Consider the following 21,421-nt stretch of genomic DNA (forward strand, 5'->3'; position numbering starts at 1 on the left):
AACACCACCGAAGATTTGCCAAGCCACGTTTCGTCTCCATTATGATTTTCAATTGTTTTTTATCGCGAGGCCCCGTCATGACAGTTGTCGATTGAATCGCACAGGTAAAAGTGGATTGTGTTTGTTCGAATGACAATAGTTTTTATTACGTCGCCGTGTCAACTTACCAAAGAACTATTCGTTTTCAGAGCAAATTGAGGTTAAAGGACAGTAACAAGACTGGCGTTTGTACTTATGCAGCATTGAATAGAATAGTAATAAAATGGGCACCGAACACATATCTCTGGAAGCAATAAGTATATTGAGTAAAATACCTATTTACTCCGTACTTTTTACTGTAATACCGTTGTTTATTGGCTGGCAATTTTTGAAGCGAAGAATCACGCCGGAAAACGAATCTTCTGAATCAGATTTTGACCAAAAACTCAAAGACTGGAGACCGGATCAATTGGTGCCAGATATTCCAGATGATCACCCAGCTTTGAAGCCAATGACGGTCTCTTCTCGTATAGGAAAATATATTACTATTGATGGAAATGAATGTTTGAATCTTGCGACTCACAATTATTTAGGATTGGTGGGATCGAAAGATATAGAAAACGAAGCTATTCAAACTATTAAGAATTATGGAGTAGGATCATGTGGGCCTCGAGGCTTTTATGGTACATTGGATGTACATTTGGAATTAGAAAAACGTATTGCTGAATTTATGGACATGGAGGAAGCTGTAGTATACTCATATGGTTTTAGTACAATTTCTTCTGCAATCGCTGCCTACTGCAAGCGCAAAGATATGGTTTTTGTCGATGAAAAAGTTAACTTTTCTATACAAAAAGGTCTTGATGCTTCAAGATCTAATATCAAATACTTTAAGCATAATGACGTCAAGGATCTTGAAAGATTATTGTTGCAAGAGAAAGGTCTTAATAAAAAAAATTCCAACAATGTAGAAAAAACAAGAAAGTTTTTAATAGTTGAAGGAATCTACATGAATACAGGTAAAATTTGCCCACTACCAGAATTAGTTGCCCTCTGCAGAAAGTATAAGCTTCGTATTTTTGTGGATGAATCTATTTCATTTGGAACTTTGGGAGCTCATGGAAAAGGAGTAACTGAACATTTTAATGTTCCTCGACATGAAATTGATATGATCATGGGTAAGTTAAAAATGTTATAATGACATTTATGATTTCAATTCAACTAGTTATTATAATTGAATGGTGTTTTATTATTAATTTCAGGATCTTTGGAATGGGCCATGGGTTCTATCGGTGGATTTTGTGTGGGCTCATCATTTGTGATTGAACATCATCGATTGTCTGGCTTGGGTTACTGCTTTTCTGCATCTTTACCTCCATTACTTACTACAGTAGCCACTAAAGCATTAGACATTATGGAAGAAGATGATGAGCTTTTCAAAACACTCAGGGAGAACTGTTCAACTGCTCACTGTGCTATAAAGAAAAGCAAATATTTTGAATGCTTTAGTGACATGAAATCTCCAGTGAAACACTTGGTACTTAAAATGCTTTTCAAGCACAACGAAGGAGCCCTATTACTAGGAGAAATATCAAAAAAATGTATTGAACAAAAAATTGCAATTATCACTCCAGCATATTTGGACAGTGAGAGAGAGCAGCCAACGCCTTCTTTGAGACTTTGCATTTCATCTGTTTTGACTTCATCTGATATTGAAAAAGCTTTAAATATTTTAGAAAAAGTAGCTTCAGAAGTTTTAATGTAAAAAACAAATATAAATAAGTATTTTATTTGTTAATAAATGTAAAAAAGGTATAAAGCTTGTTAAATCTATTACCTACATGTATAACGATTTTACTCTTTTTTAGGCAAATTGTACTTTAATTTCTCGAATAAATAAAACTTCCCACCGAATCTAATCCATTTTTGAAAATCAGTTATTCACTAAATAAACGCGAGATAATCTCCTTATAAGTAGTCAATTCTAATAATGATCTGTTTACGTTTGAGCGAAATTCAACGAGATGATCTGGAAAGGTTGAGAATAAGCTTCTCACTCATGATAAGTTCGATTAATATATTAAAATTTATTTTCTGAATTGCGCATCCACAAATTAGTTGTAGTCAGGCAAAAAAAAATCATAAAGAATTCTTCGTTTTATAAAATCACTCATCAAAAGAGACTATGCGATTGTGAATGCTTGATTGGGATAAACAAAGACTACAATCCAGTCACGCTCGAGTACGGCAGCTAATTTTAAATTGACTAAAACCTGTATGTAAATACATTGTGGGCTCACAGAATTCAGGCAATGCTGACTCTGCTCGTCCCCGCAACTGCAAGCATTCTCACATGTCACCCGAGTCATTTCGGAGACCCGCGAGGATCGCTCTTCTAGCGCATCGCACGGCTGCCTCAAGCAGTCTCATTTCATCCACGTTCGCGAGTAATCTTGTACTCTTACCTTCTTTCGATCTCCTGCAATTAACTAGCAGTCAATTCTTGTATTATTATTTTATTCTCAGTCTTTCCCCTCGAGTAATGACTTACCCACGTACCAATATGTAGCATTTAAAGAAAGATAATTTCCGACAAAACTGAAAATGATCTTTTCGATAAAATAAAATTGACGGACATTCAATCATTTCAAAATTTAAGAAATTTCAATTAAAATTGTTGCTGCGATAATTTTGTTGAGGGGAACGACGGACATTAAAAGATTTATTTAAAAAATAGCTATATATTACGATAGTAAAATATGTTCCTTCTACATCCGATTGACCAAAATAAAACTCCTACCCAACTCTGAAATAACAGTTAAATTACTTTTTTCATATAACTAAATATTATGATTCGATTCACAAATCACAGGCCACGCGATTCTGACGTGAATTCGTTATCAATATTAATCTACGGAATCTGGAAATCTTCAGAAAAGTACCTTCATACACTTAAGCAGAGCAGAATTTAGAAAAATTGCGATCAACTTTACATATAAGCCAAAAAGTGACAATTTTTTAAGAAAATTAATATTTTATTAACATTAACAAGGAGAGCTTTTCAAGTTTGGGTCATGGATTTTCCACATTACAAAAAAATCTTTGTTATTTTTTATATCGAAATAGAAGTACTTAAACGAAAAAATGGGACGATTAAAAGTTTTAAAATTTTTCAAAGAATCTGCTTGAATTTTTTCAGAATTTTTGGGACCATCTACCACGAAGTCCTAAAATCTACTAAAAAACTAAAAAAAGCGTCAAATGTGGGCCTCTTGAATTAAGTGATAGATAGTCCAAAAAATTTTGAAAAAATTCAAGCAGATTCTTTGAAAAATTTTAAAACTTTTGATCGTCCCATTTTTTCGTTTAAGCACTTCTATTTCGATGTAGAAAATAACAAAGATTTTTTTATTATGTGGAAAATCCTCTACAAAATGTGCCCTGAGGCCCATCAAACTAAGCACAGGGAGCTTCAGTTTTGGGTACCAGGAGACAGCAAAAAAATTTTGGAGCAAATCCATCACCCGCACCTGAAAAGCTCTCCTTGTAAGTGCCATACTTAAGATCTTGGAAGAGAAGCAAAATAAATTTAAGCGTTTAACATCTGTCGGTTTCCTAAAGTATTGGAAAATCGTATGATCGATGCAGAATATATACGCATGACGTACGATCGTTGAGTTTAAAGCGTTCATTCGTTTAATGTTGTCATGCTTTGATCATACTGACTTGCACGAGCACAGTGACGGAATAATATGTTATTATATTTTTCAAATAAACCCAGTTTATTGTTCCATTTGAGAAAGTTACAAAAAATACAACTCAAGTCTCATCTATTACTTTGCTATATGCAAAAAAGAACAAGTTTTGTTTTATTATTTTTTATGTTGTCAAACTTAACATAGTTACACAATATAAATCACAATATAAGAATTTATTATTTAAAGAGTAAAAGAAAGAAAGAAAAATACTTTTTCCAACTGCATCTCATGTTTCAGATCTGTTTTCCTTAGATGGAATTTCAACTGCCTTGCATATTCTCAACAAATCCTCGATCTTCAGCTTCTCGATGATTTTTTCGCAGCAGAGAATCGGCATTCGTGTCAGATCCAAGAGAGAATCCAGTGCTAACCTTTGAACGTATCCTCTCGACATTTTTTCGCAAAGATGCCTAAAGCACAAATCGCGATATTGTTCGGGGATTTTATCCAAATTGTCTGATCGCTCGACCTCGAAGTAGTTTGTGTATGTGAGTAGTTTATCCTCCTCTTCCGGTCGTAACTGGATTAGATCGTACAGAGACAGATTCGGAATGATAATTATCTCTTTGGCTTTGCTCGTACTCTCCTCTTCATCGTACCAACATTTTTCCGGTAAATCCGACGTCTCTTCGAACAATCCGTACTTCACGAATGAGTCAATGATCGTCAAGGCGTCGCTTCGGCTCAAATCGTATCCACTTTTTTCAAGGCGCTCGACAATTACTAGAGTGCCAGACGCCAATTTCAATTTATCCCATTTGCGGTCGTTTTTGTCAAAATTTTTGCGGAAAAATTTTTCAATGGGAAAAACGAACTTGGACAAATCAGCCCCATGATCCAAGAGTACATCGACTATAGTCGGTGAAATATTCACTACGGCTTTGTGTAGCGGAGTCCTCCCCTTCTTGTTCTGAGCATCGACCTGCACTGTCTGCTGCATATCTTCGCAGATTTGAAAAAATTTCTCAGCAAAATTTTCGTCGTCATCGGCTTCTCTTTCACAAATGATATGCAGGGGAGTCGATCCATTTTGGTTGGATGAATTCGGATCTATGCCTCTTCTCAGAAACCATTCGGACATCTTCTTTTTGCCGTTACGCAGAGCCAAGTGCAAAGCTGTGTCGCCCGAATCGCTGCGAGCGTCGATTTGCACTTTTTGCTGCATGTCATCGCAGATTTGAAAAAACTTCTCTACAAATTCAATGTTGTCGTAGAACTCACCAATAATATGCAAAGTTGTCCATTCGTGAACAGTTTGTAAGTTCGGATTGGCGCCTCTTCGAAGTAGATCTTTGACATTTTGTTCTTTACCTCTGAACAGGGCTGTGTGTAATGGTGTTACACCAAGCTTGGCTAAGAAGTCGACCTGCACCGTCTGTTGGATCTCTCCACAGATCTGAAAAAATTTTTCCATCAAGTCATCATCTATTCTTCCTACTGCAATAAAATGTAGAGGTGCGCATCCCTCGTCTAGGCTTGTCAGATTCGGATCTGCGCCTCTTCTCAACAGTGATTCAAACGCCTTCTTTCGGCCGTTAATCAGAGCCAAGTGCAAAGCTGTGCAGCCTGACTTGCTTCGAGCGTCGATCTGCACTTGTTGCTGCATATCATCGCAGATTTGAAAAAACTTCTCCACAAATTCGTTGTCGTCGTACTCCTTACAAATAATATGTAAAGGTCTCAATCCCTCTGCATTGTACGAATTTAGATCCGCGCCATGCCTCAGCAGTGATTCGACCAACTTCCGGTGCTTTTTTTTCAGAGCCAAATCCAAAGACGTATTACCCAACTTATCCTGGGCATCGACCTGTATCTTCTGCTGCATCTCTTGGCAAATCTCAAAAAACTTCTCGGCCAAGTTATCGTCTTGCTGTCTATTGCAAATATTATGCAAAGGTGTGGATCCTTTTTCATCAGCCGAATTGGGATCGGCGCCTCGTCGCAGCAGTGATTCGACCAGCTTCGAGTTTCCGTTGTGCGAAGCAAAGTGCAGTGGTGTACGACCCGATTTGTCAAGGGCATCGACCTGCACCTTCAGCTGCATATCATTGCAGATCTCGAAGAACTTTTCCACCAAGTCATCTAAGCCATGTAATGCAATGAGATGCAGAGATGTTAATCTATCTGCGTCGGCTATATTGGGATCGGCGCCATTCCTCAGTAGACATTCGACCATCTTCTTTTTGCCTTTATGCAGAGCCAAGTGCAATGGTGCCTCACCACAATTGTCTAAGGTATTGACCTGTACCGTCAGCTGGATCTTTTCGCAGATCTCAAAAAATTTCTCCGGCGCGTCATCAGCGACTTCTACATCGCTAATAAAGTGCAGACATGAATGTTCGCACGCATCTTTTGAATTTACATCAGCTCCTCTTCTTAGCAGTAAATCGACCAACTTCATATGTCCGTAATGCACGGCCCAGTGCAATGGCGTCCGACCCGAATTGTCCCGAGCATCGACTTGAATCGTCTGCTTAATTTCATTGGCGATCTTGAAGAATTCCTCAAACAAGTCATCATCGTTGCCTCCCCTGCAAATAATGTGAATTGGAGTCAATCCTTTCTTATTAGCCCAATTCGGATCGGCGCCATTTCTCAGCAGCAATTCAATAGTCTTCGTGTGTCTGTTCTTCAAGGCCATGTGCAGTGACGTATCACCTGTTTCTTTCATGGAAATATTGGGATCATGACCGAGCTCGAGAAATTTCTCGACGATTTCATCGCAGCCAGACATGCAGGCCACATGGAAGTGGGTCAATCCAGATTCGTTGGTGTAGTTCACGTCGAACTTGTCGTAAATTATAAAAAGCTCTCGAACCTTGGATATCCAGTCGCGGATCGTATGTCTGGCAGCATAAAGTATTGGTGTGTTGCGACACAAAAGTGGCTTACCGTCTTCATCGAGGTCGGGCTCGTCTCTGTAGCCTGTCCTTATCACAAATTTGATTAACTCGGTGGGACCAATTTTCACACACTTCGTGAGCAGCCAATCAATTTCTTCCCGTCGAAATATCTCTCGGAGATCCGGAAGTCGACTCTTCCAATCATTGATTAACCTACACAGTTGCCAGTAAAAACCTACACGTGCTTCTTCCATTTCCCAATTTACTTGTTCTCGTAAATTCTTCAATCTTTCTAGTTTTCTTTGGCCTGCCTCGGAATATAAACTTTCGATAGACATCTTTTTTACACACTCGCACGGAGATACACTATACATTGTAATTAGTAAAATTTATTCTTAATAATCACTTGATGCGTTCGACGTGTTTCTTACTTTGAAACGTGTTCTCTTTGGTGTTATCGCGTGTACTAATGCACTCGAATGACTTAGATGCACGATCAAAAGAATGTTGAGCTTGCTAGGCGCAATCACCAAATTTGAGTACGTCATGGTGGTGAAAGTAGCTTGTCTGAGAAAAAACGTCATCAAATTGACGATGACGGTCTCTTTTCGTGTAAGAAAAGTATATTGTACCATTGATGGAAATGAATGTTGGACCACAATTATTTAGAATTGGTGAGACTCAAGGCTTTCATGTATATACATTTGGAATTTGAGAAGCGTATTGCTGAATTTATGGACGTGGAGGAGGCTGTAGTATACTCATATGGTTTTAGTACAATTTCTTCTGCAATCGCTGCATACTGAAAGCGCAAAGACATGGTTTTTGTCAATGAAAAAGTTAACTTTTCTATTCAAAAAGGTTTTGATGCTTCAAGATTAAACATCACAACTTTAAGCGTAATGAAGTAAAGCATAATGAGTTATTACAAGATAACTCATTGAAAAAAGCATTTTTTCCAAAAATAAACTACACCATCAAGAAGCTGAAAAAAATTACATGAAAGTCATACATTTATTTATTTTTGTGTGAGTAATTTAAGGAGAGGCTCTCATGAGACTCGATCAAAAAATCAATTTTTTTTTTGCTTACTTAGTTAGCAAAATTAAAAATTTAAAATTTTTTCATTATTATCACTTTTTACAGGCCTTAAAAGAGCCAGAAAAGGGCAAAAAAAAATTTTTTTTCGAAAGTCCGCCATTTTATCAATTTTTAATTTTTTTGCAATCATTTAGGTTCAACCTCCAGCAAATGTCATCTAGTTCAAGAGGAACTTCGCATTTTTAGTTTCGGGCAAAAACTGAAGGCGCTAGCTCGCCGCGCGTTGAGGTACCTTTTTTTAACACGACCGCCATCAAACGCTGCGCTAGGCGATAAATAATTCGATATTTTGGTCTGAAAAAATTTGTAAATATAGTTAAATGCATACTTTATAAGTACCAAAAAAACTTGACTGCATTATTCACTTCCATCCACGAAAAAAAAAAATCACGAAAAACACGCCATTTTTGAGGCGCTAGATGAGAGCCTCCCCTTAATGCATTAGCCAAGCAAGAAGAGTCGTGACCCATCGAGTGACCTGCCGTAACGCTCGAAAACGGCTGACCTATTAAATTAGTTATTTTCGTAAGTCTCCGAGAGGGTTAAATTGTTGGATTTTAAAGAATAGTCTATCGACAATCTCCAGGGAAAATAAAAACTAATACAATTTATGATAATTAAACTTTTGACTTTAGCAGAATAACTAATAACACACGGTACGCTCGGCAATCAATAAAAAAAGTGTGCCATGAACGACGTGTTTATACACGCGAGTTTACAGGCAAAAACTATTGATTACAATACTGAAATCAAATTTATAAATATAAAATACGTCTAACACAGACCTTGCACTCCTTCAAAATATAGTCATCGAAATAAAGAAACCTCCATGGGTGGCAAATTAACGCATTCAATTTTTGTGTGTCATCAAAAAATCAAAGTTCCATTAAAATTTATTATCTTTAAAATAAAAAAAAGTTCAAATGAATATCTATAGTAGTTTTTGAGATATCTCTCAACTTCCATTGAACTCCGTGTAAGCGCTTACTCTCAATCCTGACTTTGCCTGATTAAAAATTCTAATTTACATACGAAATTTTAGCAAGAGATTCTTGAAAGTATGAGTAATTCGGAAATACAACAACAAAAATTGATATTTTGGTAGTGCTTGATGAGATCCTACCTTTAAAGAAGATGTAATTCGTTTTATACCAGAAAACGTGGATTTTTATCCCGGGAAAATGCACTGCGTCATGAAAATTTCAATCGAAATTTTGTCAATTCTCATATGCTTTTATCTTCATCTGTTTAGATCGTATCGAGACGACCTTTTTTTTATTTCTTGGAAATTTTGTCGTCTTTATCCATGTATGCCTAAATCTCATAAAATAATAATATATTGCGTCAGCTCTGCAATATTTGAGGCACTTAAAAATTGCCATTTGTGGTAAAGTTTATGTTAAATTTTCAACTTTTTCAAGTCTTGAGAACAATATCTAATGGTATCCAAACTCAAATTCATACAAAAGTCATGGCGTTTTTTATGAGTTTTGAAATTCAACTCATCACTAAGCAATCCTCAGAAACTGTACTTTTGAAAAAATATTACTGAACGGTGTGCATCGTCACCCGAGCCTTCTTTGCTCTTAAGAAAATTTCAACTCGATTTTTAATCACCAAATTATGGGAAAACAGCAAAATATTAAAATTTCACAAAAATTACTCATATACTATGAATGGGTTTGAGTCAATATTAAGTTACCAATATTAAATTACCAATGGTATTAAAGTTCAAAACTAAAAATTGCTGCAACAAAAAAATATTAAATCGAATCAATGAAAGTAGTTGATCACGTCAAAAGAAGCTTTGTAAAGTTTATTAAATATTTGATTGAATCTATGCAAACATTATTGATTAGATGGTAATAAACGAAAACTTTTCGAAACGGATTTGAACTCTTGTGAATAAAATTTGTTAATATTAGCAGTTTTTTAAATTAATTTGATTAATTATATTTTATTAGGTGATATTCAATACAATTAATTTGAAAATTATTTATCTTTTAAATATACTCGAAAGAGAAGTTGAATCATTTTTATATTATTAAACACTTTAATCAGCTTGATAATGTTTAATGGAAATGTCGCCATACCTCCTAAAATGACCGCTAAGACAATCACTTCTAACATTTTTATTAGAAATAATTATTCTTTTTTTTATGTCCTCGAAAACCACCACCGAAATATTGTCTGCAAAAAAAATCACATTACCAATAATAACAAAGAAAATTATTTTTTTTCAAGTATTGACCTAAAAACTATTACTACTGAATGATTCATTGTAAATAGTTATAAATTGTATTAATCTTGTCCGACAAGAAAATTATTTACTTACGTGTAATTGTTTTTGTTGATAAATTATCATTTGTGATAGTAGCCGTTAACAAGTTAATAATTTAAAATAACAAAATAATAATTCAAGTTTCTTCGTGACATTCACCCAAAAGATGTTCAAAAGTCGCGCAAAATTTGCGGTAGCGCCATCTAGCCTGAAATTTACACATCACCACCGCTGGAACAGTTAGGCCCCAGCGGAGATCGCCGGCGTTCTTTCATTGCGTCTCGTATCGTAGGCTAGGTGAGTTCTCTACTCTAATCTTCAAATTTAATAGATCAACTGTTAGTTAATTATAACAATTATTTCTATTATTCATTCTTTATTGAAATCTAAACATTAAATCTAGCTTATTTCAGTACAATTTAATGAGATAAAAAATGTATTTGGATTCTAATAATGCGAATTGAAGTGCACGTGGTAGAAAAGTAACCAACGTGTTTTCTGTCGGCCATATTGAAACATTTTTAACCCGTATCTTTTTACGATGAAAAATTTAATATTGAGAAATTTTCTAACACATTTCTTTTCATGATGAAACATTTAACGTCTAAAGAACTGATTCCACATGCGAGAGCTAGAAATAGCAGAACCCCTCCATGTGCAGTTACTTTGTTGATAAATGCACTTTACGCAGTCTGATTTTAATATAGCAATGTAATATAATCTCAAATCGCTAAAGAATATGTAATAATGAGAATTTTTCTTTTTCAGTCCTTAAATTTACATCCCCCCATTTGCTTAAACATTGTTAAAGATGGGTAGGGAGGACAAAGCTACCTGGAAAGCAGGATACTTCAGCAAGTTAATCGTAAGTTTACTTTAAATTATTTTTGACTATTCTGGATAGATATCTCATTTTTTTAATATGATGATAAAATTTCACGTCTAAAGAACTGACCTACGCTTGGAGAGCTAGAAATAGCAGAACCCCTCCGAGTGCAGTTTCGTTGTTGAAAAATGCATTTTTTGCTGTCTGATATCAAATTTAAACAATTTATTTTACCATAGTTATGTTTCTTCAATGCACTAATTTTATATCTCTTTGCAGCAACTTTTGGATGACTATCCAAAATGCTTCATTGTTGGAGCCGACAATGTTGGTTCAAAGCAGATGCAGCAGATTCGTATGTCTCTGCGAGGTACTGCCGTTGTTCTCATGGGTAAGAACACCATGATGAGAAAGGCCATCCGTGGACATCTTGAGCGTAATCCAGCTCTTGAGAAACTCTTGCCTCACATCAAGGGTAACGTAGGGTTCGTCTTTACTCGTGGAGACCTTGTCGAAGTTAGAGACAAACTTCTCGAGAACAAAGTCAGAGCCCCAGCTAGGGCTGGAGCTATTGCTCCATTGAGCGTCATCATCCCTGCTCAGAACACTGGATTGGGTCCAGAAAAGACCTCCTTCTTCCAAGCTTTGAGCATCCCAACCAAGATTTCCAAGGGTACTATTGAAATCATCGTAAGTATCATTTTAAAAGCTCTTTTTAACTTCTAGAACACATCTTTTTTAACTACATTACTAAACACAAATATAAATTGTTTTTTAGAATGATGTGCACATCTTGAAACCCGGTGACAAAGTTGGAGCTTCTGAAGCTACACTTTTGAACATGTTGAACATCTCTCCATTCTCATATGGTTTGATCGTTGAACAAGTGTACGACTCAGGAACCATCTTCGCTCCTGAAATCTTGGACATCAAGCCAGAAGATCTTCGCGAGAAGTTCATGGCTGGAGTTGCCAACTTGGCCTCCGTTTGCTTGTCCATTGGCTATCCCACCATTGCCAGTGCTCCTCACAGCATTGCTAACGGATTCAAGAATCTGTTGGCTGTTGCTGCTGTTACTGATGTCGAGTTTGCTGAAGCAGCTACCATCAAAGAGTACATCAAGGACCCAAGCAAATTCGCTGCTGTCGCCGCTGCTCCAGCTGCTGCAGCTGCTCCAGTTGAGGAAAAGAAAGAAGAGAAGAAGGAAGAGTCTGAATCTGAAGACGAAGACATGGGCTTCGGTCTTTTCGATTAGACACTGCATTGCCTTGCATTGAATAAATATAATTTGCAATTGCATTATTGCTTGAAATCAACTACCAATAAAGCTTAATGCTTTGATAAAAAATTAAATCATTGTTTGTTTATTATTTTTAATCCGATTTATTTCCTTTAATCAACTCACTTCATAGCTTGATAATTGAAAACGAAACGCGAATTTTTATAGATACTTGGACTTGCGACATCTTCTTTGAGCAAACCAATTGAATCTATTGCATTTACCTTCTCAACAAACACGTACATTTCGAAGTTATTATTATTCAAATTTCAAAGTTATTATTTGCTTTATTCTTACTGGGAACAATTATCTCTAGTAATTTAGAATGGACAATAATTAGAGACACTGACCCCAATACTTGATAATAAATTTAAATCTCAACTCGTGGAAAGTGCGGCATTTCCAAGAACTCATTGTTCCTGTGCCGTTGAAAAAAACTACTTGAGAGATCGGCTATATTAAATATTATGTAATTACTTCCGTAATGAAGTTTTCAGACTGATGACGGTAAGAAACGCACGTGCGAGCGCAGCAACTTTCGGGTAAATATGCCACGCCGCCATGTATCGTATTCTCGTATAATCTCATTCTGCGTTCTTTTTCACTTACCGGATAGTCGTCTTTAACATTCAAAGTAGACACATTCCATTATTACCTGTTTTTTTTTTGCACATTAACATTATTGCGTAAGCGCAGCTTGTTATTAACGAAATTTATTATCTGCTTCGAGCGTACGATTTTTCATTGAAAAAAAAATCATAGCCTTTTTTTGGCTAGCCGAGATAAATTTTAATCGGTCGTTCGTATTTCTTCGTTTTGGGGCATCGTGTTCAATTTGAGACAAAATTTGAAAAAAGATTCAAATTCCTCGAATATTAATTACCGATCAAAATACCAGAGATTGAAAATAAAACAAAACGATCGATCTCGACTCGGGCCGACTCGTTTATGAATCGTGGCGTTATTAATCCGATTTACTTGCTCAGACCGAATTACTGAATTGTAATTCAAATAGTAGCGTAAAGAGTATATGCAGATATCAACTTTTTTTCATTCACGAGGTGATAATCTTTAGTGCAAACAGTCGTCACAATCTCTGCAGTCTTTGAATATGAATGTCAATGAATCGCGATTACCGATCGATCATTTTCAATTTGAGCATCCGTGCCGCGTCGTAGGCAAAGTTATAAAATACCGATGCTCTCGCCGAAACTACACTCGCAGCTCGACAGAGATCCTGCGTATTCATCATTCATCGTCGATATTATCGGCGATCAAATTGGCGACGAGGTCGGCGCCGCTGCATTAGCCGCATCTCGCCCGCGTTCCATCATTTTACAGTCTCGTGACGATTCTCAAATCTCCTCCACGAACGCAATTGTGGACGAGCTTCCAACGATATATATTAAGTTGAGGCACGTCATATACACACGTGTGCGTCTATACATGTAACGTCCAAGCTCGCGCGAATGAATGTGCGAAATTTCACTTTGAACGGAGCCTTGTGTTATAGTCATAGATAGTGTGGAACAACAAAGCTCGTTAATATATCTCGTGCTCTGTGTTGTGTGTGTGTGTGCCTATGTATGCCTGGCGTTGAACTTGCGGCACTGGCGGAAAGAGGCGCACAGACAGTCGCCGTCGCGTCTTCGATCCGACCGGTTGCGAGAGCGTATCATACTTGCGAATAAGTGTGTAAAACTCACTGCCTCGAATCCAGTTCGTTTCGTTCTCTCTCTCTCTCTCTCTCTTGCTCTGTGCTTTGTCGTGTTACGCGCGAGGCGCACGTGCAAAAAAGTTCATACACCCTTTTTTCCGCCCAGCGTGTGCAGCGTCGAGGTTATAAAGCTCCCTTTTTTCTTTTTGATACGGCGAATTTTATATACGCTGATACGGTTCGCACGCACACACACACTGCCGCCGTCGTCGTCGTCGCCGTCGCCGCACAATCTCTTGAACGAGAGTCTCTCGATTTCGAACGCGTGTCTCCGAGTCTAAAAAAAGAAGACAAACCATGGGTTTGCTGTCGGAGGGTAGTCCACTCAGCTGGGAGGACACGAAAAAACTCGCGGATCATGTGAGAAAGCACGGTGTCGTGCAATTCATCAATCTGTACAACAGACTGAGAGACAGACAGGGTGACATGCTCAAATGGGGCGACGAGGTAAAATATGCTTTGCCTACAAACTTGTGTGCCTAGGTCGTGTCTTTCGATGTCTCTTTACATTTTTTTGAAGCAAAAAATTCATGACGGTATCGAGGTCTCGCGGGCACGCTACGGCACTTGTATATACGATACTTGATTTCACTTTGGATTTTACCGCGATGAAAATTATATCACTCGTGCGGTTACTCATTTGAAATTCCCTACTTTACGCGAGCGATTGTACGTCGAATTAAAAATTAAAAACTATTTATACGCCGGAGAGCTACTGTCCTCTTTGTTCGTGATTTATGATAATTTGCTGTAGCGCTTGCTTAATTTTGTGAAATAATTAGCGATCGTTGAAAATACAGATTGTTTACTAGAATAAAATATTTGGAAACTGATTCATATAGTGCAAAGTAAACAATTACACATGCCAGATTAATGAATTTTCGAATTGTGAAGTCATGCTCGATTACATTTTCATGGATCATGAATTATTACATCATTTACTGATTATAATTAACTTTGTTTCTTTCAAAAATTTTTTATAGTTTTTATCTATACTGCAGTACATTTATGCAATGCTATTATTTACTTTTTTTGTCTCTTTATCTAAGTCAACTCATGAAAAGTCTTGTCAATTTATCTTGATTAAACTTGCTTTATTTTTTTATTTCACAAGCAATCCAACTGAACTGATACACAGATATTAATGCCGTAAATACTCCAGTTAACTAATAGTAATTGTAAATTCCAGTATAATTATCATAGAAATCAGAAAAACTCATTAATACTCATTTTATGTTTCCTGATATTTTAATGCTCATAGTAGCTAAGCCAAGTAAAAATCTTGTATGCTTTGTGTGACCTTGTGTTTAATGGATTTAATATTTTCTTAAAAAAATAAATATATTTTTCTAGGTAGAGTATATATTAGTCAAGTTTAATGACGAAGAAAAAACAGCAAAAGTGTCATTGAATGCAGAAAAATATTTATCACTTTTACAAGAAAAAGAGCGAGAGGATCCAAAGTAAGTTTAAATTTATATTCATCATAAAAAACCAAAACCAATTTCTAATTGTTAATACATAAATCCAAAGCAATGTTAAATCACTGTGGCGTCCAGAATATGGTGCTTACATGATTGAGGGAACTCCAGGCAAACCTTATGGAGGATTATTAGCTCATTTTAATGTTGTAGAAGCTAATATGCAATATCGAAGACAAGAAGCATCTAAACTTTTGGAACCTGGTGAAGTTCTTATGTCACTTACCAATTTTCCAAGGTAAGCTGTTTAAAAATTATACTGTACATTTATTTTATTTATTTTTTGAGGAAAAATAAAAAATTTTTATTTTATGCAGATTGGGTGCTCCAGACTTCACAGATCCCCCAGCAGTTCCTACACCTCAAGATGGAGCCTCAAAAAGTTTATTTTTTCCAGATCAAGCAATATTTTTGGGTCATCCTCGATTTCAGACATTGACTAGAAACATTAGGAGTCGTAGAGGGGAAAAAGTTGCCATCAATTTACCAAGTAATAAAATTATAAAAATTATAAAAGTAAACATGAGTAAATATGATTATTTTTGCAGTTTTTAAAGATGAAAATGTAAAACTGCCTTTTAGAGAAAATTTAATTGAATTGGGAGATGATGGTTCAAGTGAAAAAGCAGCTAAAGATGACCATGTTTACATGGATGCAATGGGTTTTGGAATGGGTTGTTGTTGCCTTCAACTAACTTTTCAAGCTTGTAATATAGAAGAAGCAAGAACTTTATATGATCAATTAACACCTCTTTGTCCAATAATGGTAAAAATCAGTATATACTGTGCATGTAATATATTATTTTTTCTATGTGTAATGTTTTGATCATACTTTTCTTTTTTAATAGCTGGCCTTAACTGCTGCTAGTCCATTTTACCGTGGATATGTAACAGATGTAGACTGTCGCTGGAATGTTATATCTAGCTCTGTTGACTGTCGTACTAGAGAGGAAAGAGGGCTTGAACCACTCAAAGAAAACAAATTTCAAATTTCAAAGTCTAGATATGATTCTATTGATTCTTATCTAAGTGAAGAGGGAGCAAAGTACAATGATGTGAAACTAATTTACGATGAGGATATTTATAAACAGTTACTAGATAATGGCATTGATAAGCTTTTAGCTCAACACATTGCTCATTTATTTATCAGAGATACAGTATCATTGTTTTCTGAAAAAGTTAATCAAAATGATCTAGAAGATACTGATCACTTTGAGGTACTGAAAATTTGTTTTTTATCTATAGATACATGAATTATTTATATTACATAAAATTATAATTTTTCAAGAATATTCAATCAACTAACTGGCAAACGATGAGATTTAAGCCGCCACCGTCAAATTCATCGATCGGATGGAGAGTAGAATTTCGTCCTTGTGAAGTACAAATTACAGATTTTGAAAATGCTGCTATTGTTTGTTTTGTAGTACTTTTAACGCGAGTGATATTGAGTTTTAAATTGAATCTTTTGATACCAATTAGCAAAGTAGATGAAAATATGTCTAGAGCCCAAAAAAGAGATGCATTGAGAACTGAGAAGTTTTGGTTCAGGAAAGATATAACGTCCAATGCTAAGCATACTAATGATGAAGATGAAATTACAGAGTTCACTATAGATGAGATTGTAAATGGAAAGGTCGGCGGAAATAATCTAATTTGAAGTTGCAATATTACTGAGATATCATGATTTTTATTTCTTATATTACAGGAGGACATTTTTCCTGGATTAATTCCTTTAGTATATTCTTACTTGGCTAGTATGGATGCAGATGCTGACACACATTGCACAATACAACGATACATAAAATTAATTGAAAGACGTGCCTCTGGAGAACTATTAACAACTGCTAGTTGGCTACGAAAAGAAGTACTTTCACACCCTGATTACAAGTAAGATTTTGAATTAATTTAAGTTTAGAAATTATTTACGGATTTGTAATTTTTATTATCGTATTTATTTTAAATTTAAAGGAAAGACTCCAAGATTTCACAAAAAATAAATTATGATCTTTTGAAGAAAATACATGATCTGGAAACTAATAAAATTTCTTGTCCTGAATTACTTGGACCATGCACAGTTTCTAAAACTACAGAAACAATTCCCGTAGCAATGAAAAAGGCTGAAAATTGCGTTTCTTCGGTTGATTGTTAGTATAATTACTTGTTTATGTTAAACCAAAAACTGTATTATTAATGTTATATTTTTAAATAATTTTATTTTATACAATAGTACATATTATATTTATTGTATACACTTGTAAAATACAAAAATACTTTTAATATTTAGCTTTTAATATGTATAAGGGGCACTTTGCAATTGAAAAAGTTAAAAATTTCATAGACTAGTGGAGACTTTGGCTTGTAAAAACTGTAAAACCTAGAACTTCATATTTTATTGTTGATACTACTGATTTATGGCAAAAATATGTATTTGTTGTTATTCTTTTCTAAGCACTTTACAAAAATACAAATATCTATTGACATGGAAGCCCAAATGGATAATTTTTACAATTCCTTTCACAAATTTTTACATTAAATATCTATACAAATTTGAATATCTTCAACTTTTTTTGTACAAATGTCAGCTTACATTAAACAATTATAGAAATGAAATATTTCAGACTATTTTACAACTAATTTAACATAGAGATTAACACTTACATAAAATTATTAAAAATTAAATAGTGTGATAAATTGAGTAGTTATAGGTCAATCTTCTTTATTAGTTCTGTATGAAATGTATGCATTCCATATCAAAGCAACAAATTGTACTACCAAAACTTGGTAGTTCAAAGGTACAATGTAAAAATTAACTAATTGTACCCACGGCCATAACTAAAAAATAAAAATTTAGTACTTTGAAAATTGGATAAAATAGTTAGAAATTATATTACATTTTATACATACTTTATAATTATTGTAGAGAATTTCTGGATATTCATTTTCTAGAGTACCTTTGAGTTCATGGATATTTTTTCCTTGAGATAAACCTATTGCACTTAACAAGACTACTATAAATGCTGGCGCAAAAAGAAATTGATCACAGGCAACTTTTTTAATGACAGTTGTAGCTCCTTTTGAACCAAAATATCTGTCTAAAATTCCATACCAAGTTCTGGTAGCAGGACCCTGAAAATTGTTAATTGTAATGTATTGAAATTATAAATTTAATTTTATATTACTTATTTCTGTGAAAACTTACTGCAATGCAAAAGCCTATTGCAAAAAATTTTGCTGTCCTATCGAAATTCAATTCTTTGAAAGATTTTCTTTCAACTAAGTTTTGTGCAAATTGATCGCCCAATCCCATGAGAGCACCTGAACAATAATCATTTGAATTAAAAATGATGAATTTTAACAAGACTCAATTGATTAAAAAATAAAAGTTCTTACCTGCTTGCAAAGCTTGCATTCCTAAAGGATACTTAACTATTAATTGTTTGTACGCTCGTAAAATATTCGACATTTTAAACGAAATAATTCAATTAGTAAACAAGCGTGTCGAAGAAAATTACTGATATAATTTCACTTAAAACTTTTTAAAATTTCTTGCATAACTTTCGTTAATTGTCGGCAAAACTTTTTACAGTTGAGGTTAAGTAATTATTTTTATAATATTAAACAATTATAAAGAATTGTCAATTAACTTTGAGAACTTATTAGAGCAGTGAATTGATCATAGCTCGTGAATCTTGTAATAAACTCGTCGATATCTCAAAGAATCACACACACGCACGTCCACCGTGTTCTTGCATTTATGTACCGCAGTGGCAACGTTTGATTTTTCGGCCGAAAAATTGCAACATCTCGCGTCGTTATGATTACTGCTTACGCTCACGCGTCGACTGCGTGTACGAATCGCACTTCGTTTTCAATCCGAAAGGGTTGATTTTGTAAGAGCGAAAAATTTAACCGGTAATCGGCTTCGCGTGCGAGCTGAATGGTAATCGAATTGTACCATTGCTTTTTATTTATTTAAAAATTATTATGTAGAGCTTTGAAGTTTTTGAATTTGCGAAACGCAATGAAAATAACGATTGAGATTTTTTAAAATTGAAACGCAAGAAAACTTGAGTAGGAGTTGATAGTGCAAAGATATTAACTGAGAAAAAATAATTCATACGTTTATTTTCAAATTTGATTATTACAGTTCATAGAAAAGGAAAAGGATTTATATGGAAAAAGTTATATTTTTATTTTGATGCTCATTTTATTGATAAATAATTGTTTTACGTAAAATTATTAACACGATATTTACAACGCCTTTTTTATCTCTCGGTTTTTTGGTACGCCGGCGTAACCCGGTACTTTTTTCATATTTTTTTTCTCACTAATCGACTGTCAGTTACCGCGTGGAGACCGCAAGACAGGCGATGAAGGAGGGAAATTTGACGCTTACACTTCACGACACGAAGCGTAATTCTTTACCAACATAATTAAACAGAGATTACAAATGAGTAAAAAAACCGATGGCAGATAATTTTGTAGCGATTGCATTTTTGAAAGTCTTTAAAATTCTCTTTAAGAAAACCCTTCCAAAAATTAAAATCTTACTACTAACTCCTTCAATCATAATTATAACTGCATTGATTGTTGTAAACTTGCGGAAAAAGAAAATATATTTTAGAAATAACGGTAGGGAGACAAAATCTCCAAAACAAAAGTTCCAATGCGAAAATATCCAAAACCCAAAATTCAAAAAAAAGTCCAAAGGTACAAAAGATCCAATTATCTGATGTCCAACAAAATAAATATCCAAAATTAATTTGCCTAACCCCCTGAAGTCTTTAGGATTAAAGTTGTACCATATTTCGAGGTAAGTCGTATATTCTTAACTTGTTATCTCTTTTACTTAATTTTTTTAAATCAAATCATTATAGAGAACGTATGTCCGTGGGAAGAAAGCTAGAGGCAGAGCGAAGGCAGTGGCAGTCCGTTACGCACCAGTACTATGGAATCATTATCAGGCAGTGCTTGATTTTACAGCAAGAACAAATAACGCGTCAGAAGGTTGGCACAATCGGTTCCAGGTGATTGTGGGCAAGAAACACCCGAGCCTTTATACTTTCCTCACGGAGCTGCAACATGAACAAGGCGACACCGAAACACTGTTGCGTCAAATTCAGTTGGGCCAAGCTGTTCGCAAAAAGCCCGATGGTCACTTCGTCACAGTCAAGGATCGAATAATGAACATCGTGATGCGTTATGATGAATGCGTGGAGGACGATTCGCAGCTTAAATATATCAAGGACCTTGGCCACTACCTACACCTTTAATAAAAGATTACTTTTTTATACATATCTTTGTTTTATTTTTCTTGGGGATATTTTATTTTTTGGGCCTACAATTTTTGGATTTTTGGACTTTTTGGATATTTTAGATTTTGGACTTATTTTTGCCGTTGGATCTTGCGGTCTGGATCTTTTGGATTGGAGGTTTTGGTTTGGAGATTTTGTCCACCAATCAGAAATAACGCTTGCAATTAATTCATTATTATCATTGATATTATGGATATAAAAATGAAAAAAAAGGTTGAATCAATATACCGGAAACCTTGAAAAGCATAAATAGTAAAGTATAAAAAGAACTTTGATTAAAAAAAAATTGTAATATTTTATACTAGAGATATGATAAGCACTCCTAGATAAGAAGGTATACATTTTTTATAACGCAAAGTGTTACGCCAAGATTATTTATGAATTATATAGTTAAACATCAAAGTGATAGATCGTTCATTGTTGGTCAATTGAGTATCATAGGGTGATGGAAATTAACTAAGTTTTGGCATATGCAAATAGTATATGCATCCACAACATTTTTGTGAAAAGAGCAGTTAAAACAATAATTCAGCTAATATCAACTTATTGGTAATTATTTTAATTGTGTCTGGTCTGACTTCACATTTTCTATTCAATCTATATCATTATTTATTTTTATCTAAATATGAGACCATAATAATATCTGCTTTTGACCAAGCTCAACATATATACATTGTGCTTGTAGTGTTTTCAATTGAAATACAAAAGATCAGACAGTCTGGGTAATTTCAAGCAGCCATGAGCTCTGCATCTATTAACCATATCATTGTAAGGTGCTTGTTTAAAAAATACACAACTGAGTTTTTAAAATTCAATATCATTAAATTTATTTAAAATA

The 21,421-nt window shown here is 34.8% G+C and overlaps 4 protein-coding genes across 4 annotated transcripts; 3 read left to right on the plus strand and 1 right to left on the minus strand.

Annotated features, from left to right (window-relative positions):
* The first annotated feature begins 11 nt into the window (after positions 1-11).
* Positions 12-1,898, plus strand: LOC106654004 (serine palmitoyltransferase 1). Its single transcript, XM_014373690.2, has 3 exons — positions 12-104; positions 189-1,157; positions 1,242-1,898. The coding sequence occupies exons 2-3, from the start codon at positions 263-265 to the stop codon at positions 1,742-1,744; spliced, it is 1,398 nt and encodes a 465-aa protein (XP_014229176.1). The 5' UTR covers positions 12-104; positions 189-262; the 3' UTR covers positions 1,745-1,898.
* Positions 1,899-10,222: 8,324 nt separating this feature from the next.
* Positions 10,223-12,141, plus strand: LOC106653958 (60S acidic ribosomal protein P0). The gene is made up of 4 exons (XM_014373625.2): positions 10,223-10,259; positions 10,731-10,827; positions 11,068-11,478; positions 11,567-12,141. Exons 2-4 carry the CDS (start codon positions 10,774-10,776, stop codon positions 12,041-12,043), a joined length of 942 nt encoding a protein of 313 aa, XP_014229111.1. The 5' UTR covers positions 10,223-10,259; positions 10,731-10,773; the 3' UTR covers positions 12,044-12,141.
* Positions 12,142-13,683: 1,542 nt separating this feature from the next.
* On the plus strand, positions 13,684-17,753 carry LOC106653954 (glutamate--cysteine ligase catalytic subunit). The gene is made up of 9 exons (XM_014373618.2): positions 13,684-14,231; positions 15,138-15,247; positions 15,318-15,503; positions 15,583-15,755; positions 15,814-16,031; positions 16,114-16,482; positions 16,554-16,901; positions 16,974-17,155; positions 17,237-17,753. The coding sequence occupies exons 1-9, from the start codon at positions 14,082-14,084 to the stop codon at positions 17,415-17,417; spliced, it is 1,917 nt and encodes a 638-aa protein (XP_014229104.1). The 5' UTR covers positions 13,684-14,081; the 3' UTR covers positions 17,418-17,753.
* On the minus strand, positions 17,548-19,289 carry LOC106653955 (protein Mpv17). Its single transcript, XM_014373622.2, has 4 exons — positions 18,659-19,289; positions 18,468-18,583; positions 18,173-18,394; positions 17,548-18,100 (listed from the first exon to the last, which is right to left on the minus strand). The coding sequence occupies exons 1-4, from the start codon at positions 18,729-18,731 to the stop codon at positions 17,975-17,977; spliced, it is 537 nt and encodes a 178-aa protein (XP_014229108.1). The 5' UTR covers positions 18,732-19,289; the 3' UTR covers positions 17,548-17,974.
* Positions 19,290-21,421: the final 2,132 nt, after the last annotated feature.

The sequence above is a fragment of the Trichogramma pretiosum genome, unplaced genomic scaffold (assembly GCF_000599845.2).
Source record: "Trichogramma pretiosum strain Unisexual culture from Peru unplaced genomic scaffold, Tpre_2.0 scaffold135, whole genome shotgun sequence".
In the NCBI taxonomy this organism is placed as follows: Eukaryota; Metazoa; Arthropoda; class Insecta; order Hymenoptera; family Trichogrammatidae; genus Trichogramma; species Trichogramma pretiosum.